This window comes from Somniosus microcephalus, chromosome 12 (genome assembly GCF_052327205.1).
Source record: "Somniosus microcephalus isolate GS21.2 chromosome 12, FLI_Smic_1.0, whole genome shotgun sequence".
In the NCBI taxonomy this organism is placed as follows: Eukaryota; Metazoa; Chordata; class Chondrichthyes; order Squaliformes; family Somniosidae; genus Somniosus; species Somniosus microcephalus.
The window spans coordinates 9,807,616-9,827,594 of NC_140998.1; the positions used below are offsets into that span (position 1 = coordinate 9,807,616).

Sequence of the window (19,979 nt, forward strand, 5' to 3'; positions counted from 1 at the left end):
AAGGATGCATCCCATCCGGACCGGGTGACTTTTCTACTTTGAGCTTTGGCAACCTTATTAGTACCACCTCTTCACCTATTTTTATCCTCTTCAATATCACTACTACCTCCTCCTTTACTGCTACATAGGCAGCATCCTCTTCTCTAGTGAAGACAGATGCAAAGTCCTCATTCAGTGCCTCAGCCATGCCCCCTGCCTCCACAAGTAGATCCCCTTTTTGGTCCCTAATCGGCCCACCCTTCCATTGACTACCCTTTTACTACTTGTGTTTATAAAAGACTTTTGGGTTCCCTTTTATTTTGCCTACTAATCTATTCTCATACACTTTCTTTTTCCCTCTTATTCCCTTTTTCAGATCTCCTCTGTACTTTCTGTATTCAGCTTGGTTCTCTACTGTATTATGAACCCAACAATTATCATAAGCCTCCATTTTTCTGTTTCATTTTAATCTCAAAGAGGGTAAAGACGAGACACATTCCCACGAGGGGGAAAGGAAAGGCACCCAAGGCTAGAGCTCCTTGAATGACGAAAGTGTCTCGTCTTTACCCTCTTTGAACCATCTCCTCTCTGCAGGCCTCCCATTGTTCAGTGACTGTTTTACCTGCCAGACTTTGATTCCAACCCACCTGGGCCAGATCCCCTTTCAACTCACTGAAATTAGCCCTCCTCCAGTTGAGTATTTTCACATTTGATTGTTCCTTGTCCTCTTCCGTAACCACTCTAAACCTAATAATATTATGATCGCTGTTTCCCAAATGCTCCTTCACTGAAACCCGCCCCACTTCATTCCCCAGAACTAGATCCAGCACTGCCTCCTTCCTCGTTGGGCTGGAAACACACTGATCAAGAAAGTTCTCTTCATATTTCAGGAACTCCTCCCCCTCCTCCCCCTCTTTGCCCTTTGCACTGTTTTTTTCCCAGTCTATACTAGGAGAATTGAAGTCCCCCTCGATCACTACTCTAAAGTTCTTGCATCTTCCTACAATTTGCTCCTCGACCTCCTTCCCACTATTTGGTGGCCGACAGTATAAACCCAGTATGTAATAGCTCCTCTATTGTTCCTTAATTCTAACCAAATAGATTCTGACTTTGAACACACAAGTACATCAGCCCTCTCTGGTGCTGTAACAGTATCTTTGATCAATACTGCCACCGCCTCTCCTTTTTTTTCCTTCCCTATCTTTTGTGAATACCTTGTTGCCAGGAATATTAAGTGCCCATTCCTCCCCTTGTTTGAGAAAAGTCTTTCTTATTGCCATTATATTATACCTGTGCCTGCAGCTCACCAACCTTGTTTACCACACGCCATCCATTTACGCACAGGCACTCTAAACCCATCTTAGTCTGCTTCGCATTTCCCCCCATTTGTTCGCTCCTATTTCTGAACTATTTATTCTAATGGTGTGTGTCTCTCCCAGTCCTCTGTGTACCTTGTATCTCCTTTCGAATGCTTCATCCTGGTGCCACTCCCCCTGGCGAATTAGTTTAAACACTCCCCCACAGCACCAGTTAACCTCCTTGCGAGAACATTGGTCTCTGTTTTCAGTGATGTTGGTTGAGGGATAACTTCCCTGCTATTCTTTAAAATAGTGGCCATCGGATCTTTTATATCCACCTGAGACAGCAGACAGGGCCTCAGTTTAACGTCTCATCCAAAAGACCCTCAGTACTGCTCTTCCGACAGTGCAGCGCTCCCTCAGTACTGCCCCTCCGACAGTGTAGCGCTCCCTCAGTACTGCCCCTCCGACAGTGCAGTGCTCTCTCAGTACTGTCCCTCCGACAGTGTAGTGCTCCTTCAGTACTGACCCTCCGACAGTGCAGTGCTCCCTTAATACTGCCTCTCCGACAGTGCAGTGCTCTTTCAGTACTGCCCCTCCGACAGTGCAGAACTCCCTCAGTACTGCCCCTCCGACAATGCAGTGCTCCCTCAGTACTGACCCTCCGACAGTGCAGCGCTCCCTCAATATTGACCCTCTGACAGTGCAGCACTCCCTCAGTACTGCCCCTCTGACAGTGCAGAACTCCCTCAGTACTGCCCCTCCGACAGTGCAGAACTCCCTCAGTACTGTCCCTCCGACAGTGCAGAACTCCCTCAGTACTGCCCCTCCGACAGTGCGGCGCTCCCTCAGTACTGCCCCCTGACAGTGCAGAACTCCCTCAGTACTGCCCCTCCGACAGTGCAGTGCTCCCTCAGTGCTGTCCCTCCGACAGTGCAGTGCTCCCTCAGTACTGCCCCTCCGACAGTGCAGCGCTCCCTCAGTACTGCCCCTCCGACAGTGCAGCGCTCCCTCAGTACTGCCCCTCCGACAGTGCAGAACTCCCTCAGTACTGCCCCTCCGACAGTGCAGCGCTCCCTCAGTACTGACCCTCCGACAGTGCAGAACTCCCTCAGTACTGCCCCTCCGACAGTGCAGTGCTCCCTCAGTACTGTCCCTCCGACAGTGCAGTGCTCCCTCAGTACTGCCCCTCCGACAGTGCAGTGCTCCCTCAGTACTGTCCCTCCGACAGTGCAGTGCTCCCTCAGTACTGTCCCTCCGACAGTGCAGCACTCCCTCAGTACTGCCCCTCCGACAGTGCAGTGCTCCCTCAGTACTGCCCCTCCGACAGTGCGGCGCTGCCTCAGTACTGCCCTGGAGTGGGACTTGAACCCACAACCTTCGGACTCGGAGGCGAGAGTGCTGCCCACTGAGCCGCGGCTGATGCTTTGCTTATTGGTTCTATTTTAAAGTTACTAATGCTGTTCCTGACATTACACCATAACTATGATATTAGAGTTTGTTTCACTGTCTGAATCTGAGCTGAAAATTTCTTAGGGTAGTGGTCAGCCCTGGGAAGATAGGAGTTTTCCTAGAAGAGCTCAAAATCTAAGGTGTGAGATTAGGGTTGTATTCCCTGGAATTTAGACGGTTAAGGGGTGATCTGATCGAAGTTTGAGCTATTAAGGGGAACAGATAGGGTCACAGAAAGCACAGAAATCACAGAAATCCCATAGTGCAGATAGAGGCCATTTCGGCCCATCGAGCCTGCACCGACACATATCTCACCCGATCCCCGTAACCCCTACACCAACACATATCCCACCCTATCCCCGTAACCCCACGTATTTAAGCCCCCTAACACTAAGGGTCAATTTATCATAGCCAATCAACCTAACCCGCACATCTTTGGACTGTGGGAGGAAACCGGAGCACCCGGAGGAAACCCACGCAAACACGGGGAGAATGTGCAAACTCCACACAGACAGTCACCCGAGGCCGGATTCGAACCCGGGTCCCTGGCGCTGTGAGGCAACAGTGCTAACCACTATGCCACCGTGGGTCGATAGAGAGAAACTATTTCCGCTGGTTGGGGAGTCTAGGACTGAGGGCAGAGTCTAAAAATTAGAGCCAGACCTTTCAGGAGTGAAATTAGGAAACACTTCTACACACAACGGGTGGTAGAAGTTTGGAACTCTCTTCTGCAAACAGCAATTGATGTTAGATCAATTGTTAATTTTAAATCGGAGATTGATAACTTTCTGTTAACCAAAGGTATTAAGGGATGTGGGGCAAAGGCGGGTATATGGAGTTAGCTCACAGATCAGCCATGATCTCATTGAATGGGGGAACAGGCTCAAGGTGGGTTAATGGCCTCCTCCTGCTCCTATATTCCTAGATACTGAGTGGCCTCCTCTTGTAATTTTAGTGCCTTTACATCTACTGTGCGTACGTGGTGTGGGTGACCTACGGAAGGAAACACATGGATGTGATCAAATCTGAGATAGGGCGACTGCTACGCTCCAACACATTCAACCCTACTGAGACAGTGAAGGGGGTGGAAGCGAACGCAAAGCAGCCCCGAGGAGCGCACAGGTAATATCGAGAAAATATCAGAACAAAGAAACTTTCCTTTTAAAATAAAATGCTTCCATTTTTCTCTCTTTTCTCCCCTCCTCTCCTGAAGGTGCTGACTCTCACTGGGGTACGGGTCCCCTCCTCTCCTGAAGGTGCTGACTCTCACTGGGGTACGGGTCCCCTCCTCTCCAGAAGGTGCTGACTCTCACTGGGGTACGGGTCCCCTCCTCTCCAGAAGGTGCTGACTCTCACTGGGGTACGGGTCCCCTCCTCTCCTGAAGGTGCTGACTCTCACTGGGGTACGGGTCCCCTCCTCTCCTGAAGGTGCTGACTCTCACTGGGGTACAGGTCCCCTCCTCTCATGAAGGTGCTGACTCTCACTGGGGTACGGGTCCCCTCCTCTCCTGAAGGTGCTGACTTTCACTGGGGTACGGGTCCCCTCCTCTCCTGAAGGTGCTGACTCTCACTGGGGTACGGATCCCCTCCTCTCCTGAAAGTGCTGACTCTCACTGGGGTACGGGTCCCCTCCTCTCCTGAAGGTGCTGACCCTCACTAGGGTATGGGTCCCCTCCTTTCCTGAAGGTGCTGACTTTCACTGGGGTACAGATCCTCATCTCTCCTGAGTAAAACCATCTCTACACTGTCCCATCAACCACTCCCAGGGCAGGAACAGCACGGGTTATATACAGAGTAAAGCTCCCTCTACATAGTCCCGATAAGCCATCTCCCTCAACAATATCCAAAGTGGTATATCTATTTGAAAGGGGGATGGCCACAGGGGACCCATGCACTACCTGCCTGCGCCTACTACTCTGCCTGGTGGTCACCCATTTCCTTCCTGCCTGTGCAGCCTTTACCTGCGGTGTGGCCAACTCCCTAAACGTGCTATCCACTATGTCCTCAGCATTGCGAGTGCTCCAGTATGTATCCATTCGCAGCTCCAGTGCCGCAATGCGGTCTGTCAGTAGCTGCAGCTGGATACACTTCCCGCACACATGGTTGTCAGGGACACAGGAAGTGTCCCTGATTTCCCACACAGTGCAGGAGGAACATGCCACGGGGCCGAGCTGTGCTACACTGTCCCATCAAACACTCCCAGGGCAGGAACAGCACAGGTTAGATACAGAGTAAAGCACCTTCTACATTGTCCCATCAAACACTCCCAGGGCAGGTGCAGTACGGGTGAGATACAGAGTAAAGCTCCCTCTACACTGTCCCATCAAACACTCCCAGGGCAGGTACAGCACGGGTTAGATACAGGGTAAAGCGCCCTCTACACTGTCCCATCAAACACTCCCAGGGCAGGTACAGCACGGGTTAGATACAGAGTAAAGCTCCCTCTACAGTGTCCCATCAAACATTCCCAGGGCAGGTACAGCATGGGTTAGATACAGAGTAAGCTCCCTCTACACTGTCCCATCAAACACTCCCAGGGCAGGTACAGCACGGGTTAGATACAGAGTAAAGCTCTCTCTACACTGTCCCATCAAACACTCCCAGGGCAGGTACAGCACGGGTTAGATACAGAGTAAAGCTCCCTCTACACTGTCCCATCAAACACTCCCAGGGCAGGTACAGCATGGCTTAGATACAGAGTAAAACTCCCTCTACACTGTCCCATCAAACACTCCCAGGGCAGGTACAGCACGGGTTAGATACAGAGTAAAGCTCCCTCTACACTGTCCCCATCAAACACTCCCAGGGCAGGTACAGCATGGGTTAGATACAGAGTAAAGCTCCCTCTACACTGTCCCATCAAACACTCCCAGGGCAGGTACAATGTGCCTGAGCTCCAAACTCAAGGGGTATCTCCCAATGAATGAGTCTGCCAGTTCTCATTTGCCTCTCTGATTGAGATGACCAGTTTTGTGCCTATTGGTGCGACCTTAGGGGTGGGGGGAGGGGATGGGGCAGTGTCTGTGGATCCATTAAGCCACGGACTCCATTGAATCTGATCCCCCTGGGGATGGGTTTGAGCTGGTGTTCAGTGTCCACTTTGTGGTGCAATGGGGCAGACTCCTTACTCTCACCTCTGATTACTGATCGACCTTTCTTTGTTACTCAGACGGCTTTACCCCAGGAGGCCACCGCTGAATAGCATCCTTAACCAACGCTCCCCAGTGCTCATGTCGCTGCTCCAGACCCCTAAGGAGAAATCAGAATACCTCTTCAAACAGCACCAGGTGAATCCGGACTTCAGCATCGACAGAGCCGATGAGAAGACCAGGGTGACCAACTTGGTTTCCAACCTCTCCGATGAGTAAGAGGACATTCAAAAAAAGTAACCCCCATGCAGTCCAGGAGGCCTCCCTCTGATGATCACAGAATCACAGAATGACACAGCACAGGAGGCCATTCGGTCCATCGTGCCTGTGCCAGCTCTTTGAAAGAGCTCTCCAATTAGTCCCACTCCCCCCTGCTCTTTCCCCGTAGCCCTGCAAACTTTTCCCCTTCAAGTATTTATCCAATTCCCTTTTGAAAGTTACTACTGAATCTGCTTCCACCGCCCAAAAGACTTGCGTTTATCCAGCGTCTTTCACGACCTCAGGACGTCCCAAAGCGCTTCACAGCCAATCGAGTACTTTTGAAGTGTCGTCACTGTTGTCATTTTGGACACAGACAGACCAAGAGAGAGGCGCAGACAGAGCGAGAGGCGCGCAGCCAGAGCGAGAGGCGCGCAGCCAGAGCGAGAGGCGCGCAGCCAGAGCGAGAGGCGCGCAGAGTGACGTAAGAAAACTACTAGGCACTTGGTCTGAGTATTAAACAAGGCTTTAATCAACTGTTTTTCAACATGGAGATCTAGTTGTGTCCTTCACTAGTTCCTGTTAAAGAATGTCCGGAGCAAGCTGGGCCCATGCCCGAGTATTTATACTCTCCCTGGACAGCGTCACCAGCAGGCCGCCCAGTATCATTTCATATCCACATGAATGACAAGATTCATGTCACAGAGCGAGCGAGAGAGACACACAGACAGACTGAGACACACAGACAGAGCAAGAGAGACTTCCTGACGGAAGAGGTTGGGTGTAAGGCACCAGTACTTGTAACAGGGCCTGGCACGGTATCGATACTGCTGCTCTGCACCTGAGACTCCTCTCGTCAGTTGTGTAACGCAGGACTATCTGTGCTGGTCTGGTGCTGGGAGATTAGAACCAGTTTCTTCCTGTGCACCCAGCAGCACACAGCTAAAGCTGCCGAGTCTGTCATTGCCCAGGCCACTGCTGACGCTCCACAGCCCAGCCTGGCTGGGAGATGAGGGTGAACCCAGTTGAACAAACTGCAGGATGATCATCGCTGTAACCCGGGTGAACTCCAGTAATTCCACCCCCCCCGACCACACACTGTAAACCTTAGTGCTCCAGACCGAGCTCTCTGGATTAGGGGCGGTGAGCGAGCGCTCACTCCAGACGACAGTTGCATAGTTTCTGGGATCCAACACAGGGGCTGGTTTGCATCAGCACCTCCAGGCCTCAATTCACAGCCCTGGCTGGCGGCAAGCTGTGAATTCAGGTACTTTGCCCCTTATTTTTCCCTTTTAAATTGTTCTCGGGATTATGGTTGTTGCTGGCAAGGCCGGCATTTATTATCCATCCCTAGTTCAGAGTGTCATACACCAGGAAGGAAGGTGCAGTAAGATGTGATCTCCACCCCCAGCCAGGAACAGGTCCAGCTCTCGCTTGAAGGAATTCAGCGAATCGGTGTCCACCACACGAAACGACAGCCTGTCCCAGAGATCCACTATTCTCTGGGAAAAGAACCACCTCCTGACATCGAACCTGGATCTGGCCTCATACAACGTAAATTAGTGACCTCTGGTCCTCCCTGACCTATTTCATTGGAACACAATCCAGTTGTCGCGGGGCCAGGAAGGGGAATAATGAGCCTGGGCTCCTGCTGCCAAAGGGGGGTGGGGAATATCATGAGAGCACATGCTCTGGCGAAGCCGTGCGACGGCCTCCACAGTCAAACAGCCTGCTGACGGGCACCGTTTCGTTTTGCACATGAAGGGCCGGGGCACGGGCTGCCTGTACACCCCAACAAGCGTCAGCACTCGGGGGAGGGAGAAGGGAGGGAGGGCGAGGGGAAGAAGGAGGCCATTCGGCCCATCGTGCCTGTGCTGGATCTTTGGTAGAGCTCTCCAATTAGTCCCACTCCCCCCACCCTTTCCCCAGAGCCCTGCACATTTTTCCTTTTCAAGTATTTATCCAATTCCCTCTTGGAAAGTTACTATTGAATCTGCTTCCACCGCCCTTTCAGGTCATAACTCGCTGCGTAAAAACAAATCTCCTCATCTCCCCTCTCGTTCTTTGCCAATTACCTTAGATCTGCGCCCTCTGGTTACCCACCCTCCAGCCACTGGAAACACTTTCTCCCTATCTACTCTATCAAAACCCTTCATGATTTGAACACCTCTATTAAATCTCCCCTTAAGCGTCCCTGCTCCAAGGAGAACAACCCCAGTTTCTGATTTTGAAAAGTGTAGCGGGGCAGAGACACCTTGGTGTTCATGTACTCAAATCCTTAAAGGTGGCAGGGCAGGTTGATAAGGTGGTCAAAAAAGCATACGGATTACTTGGGTTTATATATAGAGGAATAGAATATAAAAGCAAAGAGACCGTGCTAAGTACTAGAAAGGCTGACTGGACTTAAAGCAGATAAGTCACCAGGGCCGGATGAGATGCATCCTAGGATGCTGAGGGAAGTTTATGTGGAAATCGCGGAGGTACTGGCCATAATATTCCAATCCTCCTCAGATACAGGGGTGGTGCCAGAGGACTGGAGAATTGTAAATGTTACACCCTTGTTCAAAAGAGGGTGTAAGGATAAACCCAGCAACTACAGGCCAGTCAGTTTAACCTCGGTGGTGGAGAAGCTTTTAGAAACAATAATCAGGGACAAAAGATTAATTAAGGAAAGCCAGCATGGATTTGTCAAAGGCAAATTGTGCTTAACTAACTTGATTGAGTTTTTTGATGAGGTAACAGAGGGTTGATGTGGTGTACATGGATTTCCAAAAGGCGTTTGATAAAGTGCCACATAATAGGCTTGCCAGTAAAGTTGAAGCCCGTGGAATAAAAGGGACAGTGGCAGCATGGATACGGAATTGGCTAAGTGACAGGAAACAGAGAGTAGTGGCGAACGGTTGTTATTCGGACTGGAGGAAGGTATACAGTGGTGTTCCCCAAGGGTCGGTTCTAGGACCACTGCTTTTCTTGATATATATTAATCACTTGGACATGGGTGTACAGGGCAAAATTTGCAGATGACACAAAACTTGGAAGTATAGTGAACAGTGAGGAGGAGAGAGATAGACTTCAAGAAGACATAGACAGGCTGGTGGAATGGACAGACACGTGGCAGATGAAATTTAATGCAGAAAAGTGCAAAGTGATACATTTTGTTAGGAAGAACGAGGAGAGGACATATAAACTAAAGGGTACAATCCTAAAGTGGGTGCATGAACAGAGAGACCTGGGGGTATATGTGCACAAATCATTGAAGGTGGCAGGGCAGGTTGAGAAAGCGGTTAAAAAAGCATACGGGATCCTGAGCTTTATAAATAGAGGCACAGAGTACAAAAGCAAGGAAGTTATGATGAACCTTTATAAAACACTGGTTCGGCCTCAACTGGAGTATTGTGTCCAATTCTGGGCACCGCACTTTAGGAAGGATGTGAAGGTATTAGAGAGGGTGCAGAAAAGATTTACAAGAATGGTTCCAGGGATGAGGGACTTCAGTTACATGGATAGAGTGGAGAAGCTGGGGTTGTTCTCCTTAGAGCAGAGAAGATTGAGAGGAGATTTGATAGAGGTGTTCAAAATCATTGGGGTCTAGACAGAGTAGATAGAGAGAAACTGTTCCCATTGGCAGAAGGGTCGAGAACCAGAGGACACAGATTTAAGGTGATTGGCAAAAGAACCAAAGGCGACATGAGGAAAGAACTTTTTTACTCAGCGAGTGGTTAGGATCCAGAATGCACTACCTGAAAGGGTGGTGGAGGCAGACTCAATCGTGGCTTTCAAAAGGGAGTTGGATAAGTACCTGAAGGAAAGAAATTTGCAGGGCTACGGGGAAAGGGCGGGGGAGTGGGACTAGCTGAAGTGCTCTCGCAGAGAGCCAGCACGGGCCGAATGGCCTCCTTCTGTGCTGTAACCATTCTATGATTCTATTATTTTGTACTAGAATTTTATAAATCACTGGTTAGGCCTCAGCTGGAATATTGTGGACAATTGTGGGCACCACACTTAAGGAGCGATGTAAAGGGTACAGAGCAGGTTTACTAGGATGTTACCAGGGATGAGGGACTTCAGTTGTGTGGTGAGGTTGGAAAAGTTAGGACTATTCTCTTTGGAACAGAGAAGGTTAAGAGGTGATATTCTCTAGAGTTTAGAAGAATGAGAGGTGATCATTTCATCTAAACTCCAGAAACATACAAAATTCTTACAGGGCTTGACAGGGTAGATGCAGGGAGGATGTTTCCCCTGGCTCGGGAGTCTAGAACCAGGGGTCACAGTCTCAGAATAGGGGGTTGGCCATTTAGGACTGAGATGAGGAGAAATTTCTTCACTCAGAGGGCGGTGAATCTTTGGAATTCTCTACCCCAGAGGGCTGTGGAGGCTCAGTCGTTGAGTATATTCAAGACTGAGATCGATAGATTTTTGGATATTAAGGGAATCGAGGGATATGGGGCTAGTGCAGGAAAGTGGAGATGAGGTAGAAGATCAGCTTATTGAATGACGGAGCAGGCTCGAGGGGCCAAATGGCTGACTCCTGCTCCTATTCTTATGTTCTCATGTTGAAATGTGACCTACTGGAGGTTTTCAAGATGATGAGAGGTTTTGATAGAGCAGAGAGAGAAAAACTATTCCCTCTGGCGAGTGGGTCAATACCAAAGGTCATAGATTCAAAATCATTGGTAAAGGATCTAGAGGAGCGATGAGGAGAAATGTTTTCACTCAGAGTTGTGGGGATCGGGAACGCTCGACCTGAACAGGTGGTGGAAGCTGATTCCATAAATAATTTTAAACGGGAGTTGGACGGTCCTGGAGGATGAGGCACTGACAGGGTTCCCCACAGAAAGCGGGGCTGTGGGACTGAGCACCACTGCTCTTTCAAAGAGACAGCACAGGCACGGCAGGCCGAATGGCCTCCTTCTGTGCTGCAAGATGCTATCATTCTCTAGTCTCTCCACAGAACTGAAGTCCTTCATCTCTGGACCAAAAAGGTCTCGGGTTGCAGCTCTGGTCTGTGCTGGGCAAGGGAGCGGAAAAAACATTTGGGGATCTTGCCCGTGAATCCTGTCCGAGTGACTGACGCCACAAAGTGAGCAGGCAGACTTTGAGTGAGGACAAAGTTGGGTTCAACAGTAACCATCGCTCCGATGGTTGAACAACATGCTGGCACTCACTGTCCTTGGTTACGTGTTATAACTGGTCACCTGGGTGAGGTGACAGAGGGATCTCTGGACCTTTGGACCCATATCCCAGTGTCGGCATCCTCAGGAGTGGAGGCCAGACATGGCACACCTCATGAAGAGATTGCTCATTGTTCATGAGGGAGCTATGGGGTAGGTGTAAATATCAATCTCCGAGAATGTTATAGTGAAGAGTTTGGGGTATATCAGGCAGAGAGGGGAGAGTGGGGTATAACAGAGAGTGGTACAGTGAGAGGTGGGGGGGTATATCACTGGGGTACGGGTCCCCTCCTCTCCTGAAGGTGCTGACTCTCACTGGGGTACGGGTCCCCTCCTCTCCTGAAGGTGCTGACTCTCACTGGGGTACGGGTCCCCTCCTCTCCTGAAGGTGCTGACTCTCACTGGGGTACGGGTTCCCTCCTCTCCTGAAGGTGCTGACTCTCACTGGGGTACGGGTCCCCTCCTCTCCTGAAGGTGGTGACTCTCACTGGGGTACGGGTCCCCTCCTCTCCTGAAGGTGCTGACTCTCACTCGGGTACAGGTCCCCATCTCTCCTGAAGGTGCTGACTCTCACTGGGGTACAGGTCCTCTCCTCTCCTGAAGGTGCTGGCTCTCACTGGGGTACGGGTCCCCTCCTCTCCTGAAGGTGCTGACTCTCACTGGGGTACGGGTCCCCTCCTCTCCTGAAGGTGCTGACTCTCACTGGGGTACGGGTCCACTCCTCTCCTGAAGGTGCTGACTCTCACTGGGGTACGGGTCCCCTCGTCTCCTGGAGGCGCTGACTCTCACTGGGGTACGGGTCCCCTCCTCTCCTGAAGGTGCTGACTCTCACTGGGGTACAGGTCCCCTCCTCTCCTGAAGGTGCTGACTCTCACTGGGGTACCCCCTCCTGTGCTGAGTGCACCGACCCTTGTTTGTGTTCGATTTCATGGGTCCCTTCAGCCCTCCGACACATAGCTCGAGTCGCTACCCATCACCAACCAGCCTAGTCTGTCAGTCGTCTCTTCGACCATCAGATGGGCTGCACCCTGGGGTGGTCCTGCACCTGTATTCAATGTACAGCAACCAGAGCCAGGAACCTTGGCTTATTTTACCCCACCTGCACTTTGGGGCTGCAGAGGCAAAGTGTAGTGGTTGAGATGTAGTCGTCCTCTTATCTTCTTAGGCAGTCCCTCGGAGCCGAGGATGACTTGCTTCCACACTGCAAATGAGTTCTCAGGTGACTGATGAGTCCAATGTGGGACCTACAGTCTCTGTCACGGGTGGGGCAGATGGTGGTTGAAGGGGCGGGTGGGTGGGGTGCTTGGGTTAACGTGCGCTCCTTGCGTTGCCTGCGCTTGTTCCCGGCTAAGAGACTCGATGTGTTCGGCGCCTGAGATGTAGTAATTCAGCACCGACTGGGGACTGAACCTGGAACTTTACTGGTCTGGGCTCAGCAGTGTGGGTCAACTTGGGTCAACAGAGGGAGCTAATGACCTATATTTGTTCGAGCAGCAGGCAGGTGTTGGATGATACTTGGAAAGGGCAGGTGGGGTCAGAATTGGGCTCGGCTGGTATGCCTTCCATGGTCAACTAGCCAACTGACACTCACTGTTTTACACGAGGAGAATGGGCACCTGGGAAAGGTAGATCCGTATCCCAACGAGGGGTCGGTGCCTTCGGGAGAAGAGGGGGAGGAAACTGAGAGAGAGAAAAGCCTCCCTTGTCATTGTCTTTTTGGTTCCTTATAGTGTGGGACTCATCGGGGAGCCTCTCTCTAACTTCTTCCCGGACACGCTCATCCCCATCGACACTTACCTGGAGAGCGAAGGCATGGCAGAGGAGGATGAGATGCCGCTGCAGAAGAGCAGGTACTCCTTTACAGCTTCTACTGGACGAACAAGCTCACACCTGCCAAACACGACCGCATCCAGAGCAACAACAGTGGGCATAGACTCTGACCACGACATTATAAATTAACAAGAAAAGAGGAAATCTCAATGTGCTTCTTGCAGTAATGCTAGCTACACTGATTTGAAGCTGTTCAGGAATAAAACCTGTACTTTGTGTGACCATGTTATTCTGTTGTACTTTGGGAGTCGCTCCCAGTCTCCTCCATGATTATCCATCTCCCAGGAAGAGAAAGCATGGCGAGGGGGGGAGTGAGGCAGCAACAGGGAGTCACCCATAGACAGTCGAGGGCAGCAACCCCAACCAACAGGATCGCTGGTCGGAAGGATCCCCCACCCCCCACCCCCCACCTCACTTGTGATGCGCCATCAATAACTCCAGAAGACTAAGAGTTAAACTTATAACAAGTAGGCTTTTATTAACAAAAGAATACGAGCATGCCTCTGCTGGTAGACCGATCCTTAAAGCCAGGGGGACTGGAGGTCAATCACCTTTATATCTGGGCTTAGGGGTGGAGCCAGGGGCGGAGCCAGCTGAGGCATGCCCAGACATGTTCTGTACAGGCAGATTAGTGGTTTACCACATTCACCCCTTGTTTAAAATGAGTCCGGCGGGGTGAAGTGTCTCAGAAGTTCGTATAGGCAAGTCTCTCCGGGGGGGTCTTGTCTGCCGTAGTGATCGTCGTGGTGCCGGCTGCGGCGGTTCTTTTCCCGCGGCCGTTTCCCGCGTGGGCCGGAGCACCGGCGTGTCGTCTTTGTGGGTGCGGGGTCGGTGGGTGTATAAGGGTGGGTCACAGGGCCCTGGCGTGCCGTCTACTTGGGTTAGATGTGGATTCCCTTCTAGGGGTGTCGTGGGTAATGGTAGTGGGTAATGGTGTTTTCGGTGGCACCTGAGGGTGCGAGGTCTCGTATGGAGACCGTGTCCTCCCGCCCGTCAGGATACGCCACGTATGCATATTGTGGGTTGGCGTGGAGGAGGTGGACCCTTTTGACCAGGGGGTCTGTTTTATGGCTCCTCACGTGCTTCCTGAGCAAGACGGGCCCTGGAGACGTCAGCCATGGCGGTAGCGATGTCCCCGAGGTGGATTTCCTAGGGAAGACGAACATTTTCTCGTGAGGGGTGGCGTTCGTGGCGGTACAGAGTAGTGACCGTATGGAGTGAAGCGCATCGGGGAGGACTTCTTGCCAGCGGGAGGTTGGGAGGTCTCTGGACTTTAAGGCTAGCATGGCGGTTTTCCACACTGTCGCGTTCTCCCTTTCTACTTGTCCGTTACCCCGGGGGTTGTAGCTGGTGGTCCTGCTCGTGGCTATCCCTTTTTCGAGCAGGTACTGGCGCAGCTCGTCGCGCGTGAACGACGAGCCCCTGTCACTATGGATGTAGCTGGGAAAACCGAATATGGCGAAGAGGTCATTGAGACATTTGATGACTGTGGCGCTGGTCATGTCCGGGCAGGGGATAGCGAACGGGAAACGGGAGTACTCGTCAATGATGTTGAGGAAGTACGTGTTGCGGTCAGAGGAGGGGAGGGGCCCTTTAAAATCTACGCTTAGGCGCTTGAAGGGGCGGGTGGCTTTTATCAGGTGCGCCCTGTCTGGCCTATAAAAGTGCGGTTTGCATTCGGCACAGACTTGGCAGTTCCTGGTCATGGTCCTGACCTCCTCGATGGAGTAAGGCAGGTTGCGGGCCTTAATGAAGTGGAAAAACCTGGTGACCCCCGGGTGGCAGAGATCGTTGTGGAGGGCCCGTAGCCTATCGACCTGTGCGTTGGCACATGTTCCACGGGATAGGGCGTTTCCCGGGCCGGTATAAGATATCATAATTGTAGGTGGATAATTCGATCCTCCACCGCAATATCTTGTCGTTTTTGATTTTGCCCCTCTGCTTGTTATTGAACATAAATGCTACTGATCGTTGGTCAGTGAGCAGGGTGAAGCGTTTACCGGCCAGGTAATGCCTCCAATGCCGTACAGCCTCCACTATAGCCTGGGCCTCCTTTTCGACTGAGGAGTGTCTAATTTCGGGGCCCTGGAGGGTTTGTGAAAAGAAGGCCACGGGTCTCCCCACCTGGTTAAAGGTTGCGGCCAGGGCGAAGTCAGACGCATCGCTCTCCACTTGGAAAGGGATGGACTCGTCCACGGCGTGCATTGTAGCCTTTGCAATGTCCTCTTTTATGCGGGTGAAGGCTGCACGGGCCTCTGCCGCCAGGGGGAAGGAGGTTGACTTGATAAGGGGCCGGGCTTTGTCCGCGTAATTGGGCACCCATTGGGCGTAATAAGAGAAAAACCCCAGACATCTCTTCAGGGCTTTGAGGCAGTGAGGCAGGGGTAGTTCCAGAAGGGGGCGCATTCGGTTGGGGTCGGGGCCGGGGCCGATGACTCCGTTTTCCACTACACAGCCAAGGATAGCGAGGCAGGTGGTGCGAAACATACACTTTTCTTTGTTGTATGTCAAATTTAAGCGCTGGGCTGTTCGGAGGAATTTTTCTAGATTGGCGTCATGGCCCTGCTGGTCATGGCCGCAGATGGTGACATTGTCCAGGTAGGGAAAAGTGGCCTGCAGCGCGTTCTGGTCAACCATCCGGTCCATCTCCCTTTGGAAGACTGAGACCCCGTTGGTGACGCCGAAGGGGACTCTGAGGAAGTGGTAGAGGCGGCCGTTTGCTTCGAAGGCAGTATACTGGCGGTCTTCAGGTCTGATAGGGAGTTGGTGGTATGCCGACTTCAGGTCAATGGTAGAGAATACCCGGTACTGTGCAATCTGATTGACCATATCAGATATGCGGGGAAGGGGGTATGCGTCTAATTGGGTATACCTATTGATTGTTTGACTGTAGTCAATGACCAGGCGCTGTTTCTCGCCGGTCTTCACGACCACTACTTGGGCTCGCCATGGGCTGGTGCTGCCCTCGATAATCCCCTCCCACAGGAGTCTCTCTACTTCTATTTTAATGAAGCTTCTATCCCCGGCACTGTACCGCCTGCTTTTTGTTGCGATGGGCTTGCAGTCGTGGGCGAGATTAGCAAACAACGGGGGGGGGCTGACTTTCAGGGTGGATAGGCTGCATATTGTGCGCGGCGGTTGTTTTAAATTTTGCCGGCTGCAGACTGTAAGTGGGGGCAGGGGCCCGCCGTACGCCATCGTGACACTCTCTAGGTGGCACTGGAAATCCAGTCACAGCAGCGCAGAGCTGTGGCAGGACAAGGAGTTTAAAGTCTTTGTACTCTGTGCCCATTACTGTCAGGGTCGCTACACAGTAGCCGCCGACGTCCACCGTATGGGACTTGGAGGCCATAGAGACCCGGTGGCGCGTGGGCATGACTGATAGTAGCGTCGCACCGTGTCAGGGTGGATAAAGCTCTCCGTGCTCCCGCAGTCAAATAGACAGTTTGTTGCGTGACCGTTTACCTTGATGTCCATCGTGGACCTGGCCAGTTGGTGAGGCCTGGATTGGTCCAGGGTGATGGAGGCCATCGCTGAGGTTGGTGGGTCGCTGTTGTACTCGCGCGAGGCAGTGGGGGAGTCAGGGGCCTGGTCCCAAAGTGACGTCCAAGATGGCGGCCCGCACCGCTCACACGCGGCTGGTGATGTCCAAGATGGCGACCTGCACGGCTCACACGCGGCGCTGCTGGAGTTGGTCGGTTTCGCCCTGCACACTTTGGCATAGTGCCCCTTCTTTCCGCATTTGGAGCAGATCGCGTCCTTCGCCGGGCAGTGTTGTCTGGGGTGCTTGGCCTGGCCACAGAAATAGCACTTTGAGCCTCTGGACATCGCAGCTGTAGTTGGGCTGCAGGTGGGTCGTGGCGGTGGTGGCGTGGCGCAGGCCTGTGGCCTTACCGTGTCCCAAGATGGCGGCCCCCGCGACATCCACGGGGCGGGGAGGGCCGTATGGTCGGGGGGGTAGGCATCCATGTTTCGGAGGGCCACGTCCAGCGAGTTAGCAAGGGCCACAGCCTTCTGCAGGTTGAGCCCACTTTGCTCTAGCAGTCTCTGTCGAGTGTAGCTGGACCTGATGCCGGCGACGTAGGCGTCTCTGATTAGGTCATCAGTATTTTCCGCGGCCGTCACCGATTTGCACTTGCAGTCCCGGCCGAGGACTCTCAGTGCCCGTAGGTATACGTCACCCGATTCCCCGGGTCGCTGTTTGCGGGTAGTGTCGAAGTCGCGACTCCGAGTAAGACTCTGAAACAAACTGTACCGTCAGATAAGCAAAGCTTTATTTTACTTGCATACAAGTGTAAACCAGGAGAGAGCTGCCTGGACAAAGGCTAGGCCAACATCTCTAAAGGACATCAGCAAATGCAGCATATTTATACACTCAAACAAGCAAGCGTTCCATAGATCACGTGTAATGGTATTGTATCATCTTAAACACATTAAGAGTTTAAACAAGGACAATCAAAAGGTCAGCAGGACAGAAATGTCTTCAGACAAAGTTAGTTAATTATATTCTGTCAGGAGGTTTTGTTTGAATCTTGTTACCAAAAAATGATTTGCTCACTCATGTCTGATTATCATATTTATACAGTGAAGGACACAAGTTCAATATGATCATGTATAAAGAGAAACGAGATTGACCTTTAACAGAATTGTTTTCATTCTTTGGCCAGATGTCATTAGCAGTGCGGTTACCCAATAGTTCTGCAACGTATTGTTCTGGCAGGTTGTGATTAACTTAATTGCAATAGGTCAGAAGATTATGTTAGTTGCTGCTGACTTGGTTTTAGTCCACAGGCAATGGTACAAAAATACATTAGATGTCAAGTATCCCATCATGCACTAGTAAGGGCAAAATCATATTTCCACAGTAGCCAGGAGGTGTCTAGCGTAGACCTCGTTGACTGGCTTAGTATATTGTTCTTTTAGTATCGTGATAGCGGCCGTGTAGGATACAGCGTCTCGGATAATCGAATATACTTGGTGGCTCACCCGTGAGTTCAGTACTAGCAGTTTGTCGGCTTCGGTCCTGACGGTAGTGCTGGAGGCCTGCAGGAATGCTTCGAAGCAGCTCAGCCAGTGCTTGAAGTTATTTGATGCATCCGCCGTTTGAGGGTCCAGTTCCAGGCGTTCCGGTTTCAGGATTTGCTCCATTTCAAAACCTTTTGTTAATAAAATTGATGCGCCATCAATAACTCCAGAAGACTAAGAGTTAAACTTATAACAAGTAGGCTTTTATTAACAAAAGAATACGAGCATGCCTCTGCTGGTAGACCGATCCTTAAAGCCAGGGGGACTGGAGGTCAATCACCTTTATACCTGGGCTTAGGGGTGGAGCCAGGGGCGGAGCCAGCTGAGGCATGCCCAGACATGTTCTGTACAGGCAGATTAGTGGTTTACCACAACTTGTTCTGGACAACACCAGGCAAATATCTTCGGCCATGAAACCCTCACTCCTCCAAGTGCAAGGGCAATACCTTGGAACTTTAACAAACTGGCATTTATATAGAAACAAAATCTTGCATTACTACAGAACCTTTCACGACCTCAGGACGGCCCGAAGCACTTTACAGCCAACGAAGCCCTTTTGATGTGCAGCCACTGCTGTAACGTAGGAAACGTGGCAATTTGCGCACAGCAAGGTCCCACAAACAGCAACGTGATAATGGCCACGTAATCTGTTTCAGCAGTGCCACGGGACCTTGTATGTCCACCTGAGAGAGGAGATGGGACCTCGGTTTAACATCTCATCCAAAAGACGGGACCTCCGACAGTGCAGCGTTGCCTCAGTACTGCACTGGGAGTGCCCTGGATTATGAGTTCGGGTCTCTGGAATGGGGCTTGAACCCTTTCATGAGCCTTTCATGACTTCAGGAAGTCCCAAAGTGCTTTACAGCCAATGAAGTACTTTTGAAGTGCAGTCACTGTTTTAATGTGGGAAATGCAGCAGCCAGTTTGTGTACAGCAAGCTCCCACAAACAGCAGTGTGATAATGGCCAGATAATCTGTTTATATTTAGTGATGGATGTTGGTTGAGGGATAAATATTGGCCAGGACACCGGGGAGAACTTCCCTGCTCTTCTTCGAAACCGTGCCCAAGGATTATTTACGTCCACCTGAGAGAGCAGGCAGAGCCTCAGTTTAACTTCTTATCCGAAAGACCACACCTCCAACAGTGCAGTACTCCTTCAGTCAGCCTGGATTGTGTGCTCAAGTCTCTGCAGTGAGGCTTGAACCCATGACCTTCTAAATCAGAGGCAAGAGTGCTAGCCACGGAGCCAGGGCTGATCAGGAATAAAGCAAGTGAAATAGAAGCACAAATTCAGCTCCAATAGCACAATGTAGCAGCCACTACAGGAACCTGGCTACACACTGGGCACGAATGGGAGCTAGATATTCCGGGCTATAAATCTTTAGAAAGGACAGGAAAATAGGAGGAGTGGCAATATTGCTAAAAGACAATATTACAGCAGTTGAAAGAAGAAGATAGATGGGAAACTAAAAATAAATCAAGGGGACGAATTTAGTCCATTCAATATTAGTAAAAACAAATAATGGTAATGGAGAAAATAATGGGACTTAGGAGAGATAAATCTCCAGGACCTGATGGTTTCCACCCCAGGATATTAAAAGAAGTAGGTGAGGAAATTGTAGAAGTGTTAGCTATAATCTTTCAAAGCTCTCTTGATTCAGGAATCGTGCCATTCGATTGGAAATTTGCGATTTGCCATAAGAACATAAGCAATAGGAGCAGAAGTAGGCCATATGAGAGGCTGTATGGATATCGCTACAGGAGTTCCTCAGGGCAGTGTCCTCGTCCCAACCATCTTCAGCTGCTTCATCAATGACCTTCCCTCCATCATAAGGTCAAAGTGAGGATGTTCGCTGATGACTGCACAGTGTTCAGT

General features: G+C 51.2%; 1 protein-coding gene across 3 annotated transcripts in view; it reads left to right on the forward strand.

Moving 5' to 3' along the window:
• The window catches only part of ppp1r36 (protein phosphatase 1 regulatory subunit 36), a 66,458-nt gene extending 53,160 nt beyond the window's left edge, over positions 1 to 13,298 (forward strand). For 2 of the 3 annotated variants that reach the window (XM_086002579.1, XM_086002580.1), the window contains 3 exons: positions 3,685 to 3,851; positions 5,899 to 6,093; positions 12,978 to 13,298. In XM_086002579.1, coding sequence (XP_085858705.1) covers positions 3,685 to 3,851; positions 5,899 to 6,093; positions 12,978 to 13,206 — 591 coding nt within the window. In that variant the 3' untranslated portion in view covers positions 13,207 to 13,298. The remainder of the gene's footprint in view (positions 1 to 3,684; positions 3,852 to 5,898; positions 6,094 to 12,977) is intronic. The other variant, XM_086002581.1, reaches the window with a different exon arrangement.
• Positions 13,299 to 19,979: the final 6,681 nt, after the last annotated feature.